Source organism: Bombyx mandarina, chromosome 28, assembly GCF_030267445.1.
Source record: "Bombyx mandarina strain Sakado chromosome 28, ASM3026744v2".
Lineage (NCBI taxonomy): Eukaryota > Metazoa > Arthropoda > Insecta > Lepidoptera > Bombycidae > Bombyx > Bombyx mandarina.
This window is the reverse complement of record NC_143233.1, coordinates 839,464-847,940: the sequence shown is the minus strand read 5'-3', so window position 1 is coordinate 847,940 and position 8,477 is coordinate 839,464. Positions and strand designations below refer to the sequence as shown.

The following is an 8,477-nucleotide window of genomic DNA, read 5'->3' as shown; positions in this document are numbered from 1 at the left end:
AGCGACGGGTTCGACGAGAACGGTCACCGGTGCTTGAAGTACCTAAAAGCACCGTTAGTGGATCTGGAGGATCCGAAATGACGTGTTTTGGGCGACGTCGACTGCTTTCCATTCTTTCCGCAGGATCGGGTATGTAGTTACCGGCGGTCACGATGAGAGGGTTCTCGTGTCGTGCCGCTTTATCGAAGTGGGGTGGGGCAGCCGTTGTAACTATACTGAGACTAGAACTTATATCTCAAGGTGGGTGGCGCATTTACGTCGTAGATGTCTATGAGCTCCAGTGACCACTTAACACCAGGTGGGCTGTGAGCTCGTCCAGCCATATAAGCAATAAAAAATAAAATTTAAAAAAAACTCTGCTTTGGTGGCGAGTGTTGCAATGATAAAATGGTGACGAGATACTTTCAAACAATACTTCAGAGCATTTCCACTTCTGACGGGCCCACCGTCATACCTAAGGGTGTGGGAATTCTCATCAGTAAGGCCATGATAATGTCGGTCGTTAACCACAAAGACCTTGACTTAGCATTCAAAGAGCTTTTTCAGTATTTTTTTATCGAATGGATTAGGACAATTGTACTAGACGGTACCAAGCCGTCGAATGACTGAAGTCGTTTATTAATTAATACTGATTTGAGTAATGAAATGATTCGTAGTTAGGTAGCGGGTTCGGGATTTATCGATGTATAAGTTTCAGTTGCGCACTGCGTCAGCTCGGTTCAATAGTGACGTCCCTTTACGAGTTATCGATAAAAATAGGCGAACGTGAATGTTAATAGCTGGTCGACATCGTAATAAGAAACAGACTCTTGAAGTATCCTGAGGCTTTTGTGGACTTTTTGACGGGAACGCGAGGAGTCAAGTTGTGTGATTTGTTTTATTTTGTCTATTTAGTGTTTCTTCAGGTGTAAATGTGTAATAACGGTGGCTTATTAACTGTTTAATATCTGTGAAAGTGCACAAATGTGGGAAAATGAAACAAAGCCGCTGGACGTAGCTTCTCGGTATCCTCCAAAAAGTCCACTGAAAAAATCTCAGTAAATGACTACCATTTTACTGAGATTAGATTTCATACCATAGCATCTCATCTCATTTAATTTCATTCCAGTTGATTAATGTCTCAAATTAATCATCTCGATTTCATTTCACTTCATATTATCATTTTTCGAAAATAAAAATATAAATTAAAATAAGAAATGTCTTGAGGTCATAAAATCCCTTAAAAAAAAAGAGGCTTTTGTCAAAGAAGTTCGACCGTCGGACTTCTTTTGTACTTCATACTTATAAGAGTCAAGGCGAAGTCCTCCATGTGAAACGAAATCCCAAAGGCCGAAAAGATATGGCAGCTGTCAAGGAATCTTTAAACTCTGCAAGTGGACAGGTTTTTCGGGATTAATAGTACGGAGCATCAAAGTTGATGGCTGCTGCTTTAATGACATCACCCTTAGCCGATTGATAGGCATCTCTTAAACATAATCTATTGGCATAAACAAACTCACCATTCTCCGGGCCTTCTCCCAGTCACCTGGGGTCGGCGCAACATGTTTTCTCCTTCCATACTCCTCTATCATATACCATATCTCCGCTCACTCTTTCTTACACATATCGTCTTTCACGCAGTTCATCCATTTTTTCTTAGGTCTACATCTTCCTCTTCCTCTGACATAAACAGACTGATGGTCGGAAAACCCTATGTACTTTGATCACCACAGGGCAGCTAAGATAAAGTGTTATCCTTAATAGCCTTGGAATAACGGCTACTCTACCTTTGGAGACCAAAGCTCCATTGAGATATACCAAACACGGACGGAGAAATCTGTAAACTTATCGCAAAAATCATTTCATATTGCTTACTAGCCGACCCGGCAGACTTCGTAGTGCCTCAATCGATAAATAAAAGACACATCAAGGGGACACATCAAAGGAAAAACAAAATTGTTTGTTTTTATATAATTCCGAGGTTTTTTATATTTTCTCACGTTTTAAACCTTTCCTGGACTTCCACGAATAATTTAAGACCAAAATTAGCCAAATCGGTCCAGCCGTTCTCGAGTTTTAGCGAGACTAACGAACAGCAATTCATTTTTATATATATATATATTGTTTTATTTGTGTCTTTTGTCAGTCTCGACCTCCAGATTATAATTTTTGTATAAAATACTTTTTTTATAGAATATACTTGTTTACAAAATATTATACGAATCGTAACTTGAAGTGCACAATTAAAGTTTTTAAATCACTAATCAAGAAATCCAGAAAATTATCGATAAATATTTTTTGTGCATTTCCCCGCCCTATTCTCGTCTTGACTGCTGTACGTCACATTGTAGAAGCCCGAAGGGATTACATTTTGTTGTAATGGACAAATATTTTAATAATTAGTGAAATTTTCTAAATTACTGCCGCTTTGTTTACAAGTACGAGGGCTCATGAATGCCTCTCGGCAAAGTTGTTATAATAACATCAACAGACACTGTTAGTGATCTTGGCAATACTAACAATAATTACAATCAGTGTATTTTAATGATCACTGATCTCGTGAATCATCATAGTTTTTGTCAAATGTTTATAATATGCAAACTTTATAAAGCCATTTCAATTTTCCAAAATTTCCTTATTCGCGGTAGAACCAATTAGCCCACGGATGAGGTACCATGAACCTGCCTATTTCTGTCGCGAAAGTCATGCATTTCCAATAGAAGGGGGAAATAGTACTTATGCAATACATTTGAAGCTTATGGAAGAACCCGTACAAAATATGGAAGGAATTTTGAAAATCTAAAGCAAAGGGTTACTAAAGAATATCCCCTTCATATAAGAATTCTTTAGAAACACATATTCGCACAAGTAACACCATTATCAAAACATTAAATTGATCAATTAATAAACCTTTTGACCACATTTTGACAATAGACCTTATCGTATCTCTGTTTAAAAAACTTCAACCCTATCGAGACCTTTGACAGGATCAAATCACCGTTCATTAATACTCAATACCTCTTTCGCAGACCACGAAAAAGAACATCAAATAAATGGATAATGGCGGGCTCGAGGGAGCGTCTCCTTTATGAGAGGAAGCCCGATTACGACTCCGACTACTATCGTCAAAGATTCGAGCTACACGATCGGGAATCGAACAGGAATCGGCAGGAACAAAAGCCGCCGCGCTACTACAGACCGAAACGTACCAACGGGTACGTCTACGAAGACATATACTCGGACTTCGACGAGGCGCAGGGCCGGCTGTCCCTGTTCAGGCCAATCAGACCGGAGTACCTAAACCTGCCGACTTCGTACGACGTTAAATACAATTCCCTACCCCGAAACTACTTCGATTACGACGAAAGAAGAAGAAACAGGAAAGACAACTACGATTTTCGAATCCAGAACGAGAGGAGGAATGCCGAGTATTACCGGAAAAGGCCGAGAGAGGTCGTGAGCGAAATACGAAATTCGAAGCCCAAGAACGTGGCGGTCTGCAAGCCGTTACGTTTCGAAAAAAACGCTCGGTATTGGACCACGGACCCGCCCGAGCGCGGCCGAGCGCGCCCGAAGAAACCCGACGAACCAAAGAAGAACGTTAAGTTCTCCGAAGTTTCCGGCTGTAATCGTAAAATGATCGTAGACGACCCGATCGTCGGCCGGAAAATCGTCCCAGTACGCGAACTCGAAGTGTCTCTAGATCAAATGATTCAGAGTGGATATTTCGAGAAGCATAACATTCCTATATCTAGGCCGTTGAAAGATGCAGAGGAAAAGATAAGCGCGTTGGAGCCGACGAGAGTGGTGCCAAACGGGAAGTGTTTATCGGACCAGCCCAGGAACGAAAATGTCGCAGTCAGGAAGACTAGGCATTTACCGCAGGTTTGTATTTGATTCTAGTTAAATAGCACAGCTTGATAGGAAACGACTTAACTGAAAATGCTGGTCAATCTATACTAATATAAAAATCTACAGTGGTTTTTACGGTTGTTCCGTTATAATTACTGAACCGTGCATCCGATTGACTTGAAACTTGGTATCCATGTAGAAAATACATGTACTTAATGGATAGGCTAATATTTATATGAGTATTGGACTCCTTACACCAGTTGCGGGGGCGTTAATGATGAGAATCTTTGTGGGGGTGAGAAATAATAATGTTAATTTTAAATGCCCAGCGAAGCGGACGCGTACAGCTAGTTATTCATAATACTATATGGTCTTGACATAAAATGTTCGTAGACGGAAAAAAAGTACCACAGGCATATATATATATACAGATAGATACTATTTCATGTCAATAAAGGTAGAATAAAAAACACTTATCATAGAAATAGTTCTTTGCAAAACTTTGAATGAGTGTCATTATTTCGAATCTATTGGATAAGTTTTTTTTTTGACAATGATAAGCGGTCTACTTGAATTAAGTCATGTGACTCTGCCAAAGCACAGCTTCTATGACAGACGCCAATAATTCTCCTAAATTAATAACGTATTGACGAAAATGAATAAACTCTACCAGTTTGAGTTTTATACAGCTACTAGCTTTTACTCGCGACTTCGTCCGCGTGGAATAGTTACTTTGGCATAACGCTAAATTTTACGCCCCACTTCATTTACGTAGAAAGAGAATATTTTTGAATTGTAGAATGCTAAGGAGCTGCTTAAAACCTGATTTTGAAACATTATTTATTGGTGCTCTTATCTTAGCGTGATGTTATATAGCCTATAGCCTTCCTCAATAAATGGGCTATCTAACACTGAAATAATTTTTCAAATCGGATCAATGGTTCCTGAGATTAGCGCGTTCAAACAAACAAACTCTTCAGCTTTATAATATTACTATATAATATTATTAAATACGCATTACACATAATAATATTTTTATCATTATACCGAGATTCAAACTAAAACAATCAAAGACTAGTGGAACAACATGTAACACTCCGTATAGCCACTCAAGTTGCTACTTGAATCCTTAGGAACGGCTGAAAGCCTATTATCCACAGAAATTGCTCTAATGTGGGTAGCCAATTATTTTCGGCAACATTTAGTATAAGCTACTTGTTCAACTGTCTGTCTGTAGCTCAAGATGATTCAAAATCTCATCTATATACGTTTATTATTTAATTCATTTTTTTTATTGCTTATATGTGTGGACGAATTCACAGCCCACCTGATGTTAAGTGGTTACTGGAGCCCATAGACATCTACAACGTAAACGCGCCACCCACCTTGAGATATAATTTCTAAGACCTATATAAGTGACCCTATAAGTTCTAAGGTCTCAGTATAGTTACAACGGCTGCCCCAGCCTTCAAACCGAAACCCATTACTGCTTCACGGCAGAAATAGGTAGGGCTGTGGTACCTATCCGCGCGGACTCACAAGTGGTCCTACCACCAGTATTTACGCAAATTATAATTTTGCAGGTTTGATTTTTATTACACGATTGTTTTGCTGTGAAGCAGTAATGGGTTTCGGTTTGAAAGGTGGGGCAGCCATTGTATCTATACTGAGACTTTAGAACTTGTATCTCAAGGTGGGTGGCGCGTCTACGTTGTAGATGTCTATGGGCTCCAATAACCACTTAACAACAGGCGGGCTGTGAGCTCGTCCACCCATCTAAGCAATAAAAAAAAACGTTTAAGAGTTGGGAGTTTACCCTTACAGCCAACGAATGGGAATCTTTTGACATCGATTGCTGTTGTTAGTCTTTCAAAAGTAGTGACGTCACGCGCTGGTATTTTTCAATCGATGCTCATCCGTATCCATCGCATATCGACTGACAAGGAATTCGCTTAAGCGAAAATTAAGTTTAGCCGTCGTTATATTGAATTTGAATAATGCGTGCTGTCAATCTGTCAATCGTAACTGTATCCAATACAGCTTGTCAAGACTAAGCGTACGTTGTATATAAGTATATCTAGGGGTGAAAGGAAATTCGGTTAAATAAAAAAAAAAAAAAAAATGTGCGTTGGCCGGGAATCGAACCCGGATCAACTGCTTGGAAGGCAACTATGCTGACCATTACACCACCAACGCTGTTACAAGATATACAGTTTAAGTGAACCGAATCAAACAATCGACAAATCATTTAAATTAAAGTCGACATTTACACAAAATGTTTACAATTAAAAATGTATTGTCATAATCGAAAAGTGAGAGGCTATTTGGTTTAAGTGATATTTCGTTGAACACGCGACATTTATCTTTATAATTAAAGATGCGTTTTATTTGGCATTAGCATTAATAGTTCGATATTTTTAATTGAACTTCAATGAAGCTTACTCCACTCGAATAGCTAAAGAAGTTTTTTTGTATACGATATTTTCTCAAAATTTTTTACTTGAAATGTCGGTCCCCTCGATATGGCCTTTTGGAAATACACACGAGAACCGTTTAATTGGAATATTTCAGCGTAACATTAAAGAATACGTTCCATATATTTTTTTCTTTCAAATCTATAGATCCCGACTGTGAGCCTTTTGAGAGAGAGAGTGAGAAAATTTTTCAGTTTGAAGTATGAGGCATTGTTGGATTATAAACATTGAGGCTTGAGCTCATGTCTCAAGGTGGGTGACGGCATTTACGTTGCTTATGTCTATGGGCACCGGTAATAACTTAACACCAGGTAGGCCCTGAGTTCATCCACCTATCTAAGCACTTAGCAGCAAGATTAGCATCTAGAAGCAAGGCTATTCCAGCTACTGTAGGTGAGCTCACGGACTCAACCTGAGAGAATTTGCTAACTAGCCCTAGCAAGAGCAGTGCTTCGCAGAATCTACCACCGAACAGGAATCACGATCCTCTGAGAAGATCCGTTGACAAGACAAGAAGGGTCGTCATACCCCCTCACGGGGGCATGGAACGGGCCTCGGGGCAAACCCCACTACCCGGGCTGAGACTCCCTACCACATAGGGCAGGGGTGACGTAGATGCAGGGAGGACTTTGGGGAAGGTACGCTGTTCGCAGCGTGCACGGCTGCATAGCATCGACAAAATGATATATAAATAAACATAATACGATGGGCTGGTCTGATGGCGGCTCGATGGCCGTGGCGAAGTCACCCCGGCGCCGGCCGCTGTCCTCTGCTTCCTAATTGTAATTTTTTTTTTTTTTTTTTCTTCCTTACCTCTAACTACACAATTAACTAAACTAACTAAAAACTAACTACTCTACTATATACATAAGCCAGGACAACAGTCAGCAACCGTGGGGCCCGCCACCGGCCCCATGCCGCGGCCCCACCTCTACAAACTAGAGGAGGGGCGGCGACACTAGTTTGGCGCTCACCCGCTAAGGGCTCCCCAGAAGGGGAAGACCGTCGCGGGGAGGGACCGATATAATCACTCCCCATAAGGGGGAGTGGTCCACCCAACGGGGGTGGGAAATGGGTCCCCATAAGGGGGCACCCCAACCATGTGGGGGGAAATGACGAGTGTGGACAGCTCAGTCCCATGGGGGCACTCATTATGAGCACTCCCATATCACTCCGATTAAGCCGACTATCTTACCATAGCCGGGGGTTCCAGTAGCTCCCTTGGTAGCGCCAGACCATCAGGTGGTCTAGCGTGCAAGGGAGCTAAATTGTGGAGATGCTCGTGGGGTCCACCGTCAGCCCGCTCGTAAAGATTACGAGCTAGCCTCCGGATGAACTCCTCGAGCGACTCCACATCCAGATCCCGGGCGATTACGGCATTACTGACGTAACGCCCTGCTCCGACTATCGTGCGAAGAGCCAGATTCTGCTGGGCCTGTAACTTCACCCGCATGACCTGCGGGATGAGGTGATACCAGGCCGCAGCTGCGTACGTGATACGGGAACGGACATACGTCTTATAAATGCCGAGCTTAGTCCTGACCGGCAACCTGGAGGCCAACACCGGCCGGAGGAGGAATCTCGCGTAGCGAGCCGCCGCCAACGCCGACATGGCGTGGGCGGTCATCCTCAAACTCCGGTCGATATCGACCCCCAAGTACCGGACGCTGGATCTAAACTCGACATTAGCGCCACGGAGACTGAGCTGTCCCGGGACGACTCTTGTGCGGACCGGACCGAAGAGGATAGCCGCGGTCTTCCCCACGTTGACCGCGACCCTCCATCGGTCCAGCCACTGGGGCAGTGAGTCCAATAACCTCTGCATCCTCGAAATGGCCGCAGAGGGGAAGTTGGATGACGCGAAGTAGGCGCTGTCGTCGGCAAACAGCGCCAACTTCACGTCGGCTTCCCACGCTTCGAGGTTGCCCTCGAGCGTGGGAATGTCGTTGGTGTAGAGAGCGTAGAGGAATGGTGCCAGGACGCTCCCCTGCGGAACTCCGGCCGTGACTGGGCGCACCGACGACTTGGCGCCCTCGACCGCGACAAGGAAGGATCTTCCCTCCAGGTACGACCCCAGCAGTCGCACGTAGGCGTGCTGGAGGTCCGTGTTCTGCAACAGCTTGTGGATCAGTCCCGCATGCCAGACACGGTCGAAGGCCTTCTCGATGTCGA

At 43.0% G+C, this 8,477-nt stretch overlaps 1 protein-coding gene and 1 non-coding gene across 2 annotated transcripts in view; one reads left to right on the top strand and one right to left on the bottom strand.

Annotated features, from left to right (window-relative positions):
• Window positions 1–2,885: 2,885 nt before the first annotated feature.
• Window positions 2,886–8,477, top strand: part of LOC114249828 (facilitated trehalose transporter Tret1) — a 28,738-nt gene continuing 23,146 nt past the window's right edge. Inside the window, exon 1 of the mRNA XM_028183533.2 lies at window positions 2,886–3,864. Coding sequence (XP_028039334.2) covers window positions 3,040–3,864 — 825 coding nt within the window. The 5' untranslated portion in view covers window positions 2,886–3,039. The remainder of the gene's footprint in view (window positions 3,865–8,477) is intronic.
• Window positions 5,956–6,027, bottom strand: TRNAG-UCC (transfer RNA glycine (anticodon UCC)). The gene has a single exon. It is a non-coding gene; the product is annotated as a tRNA-Gly (tRNA).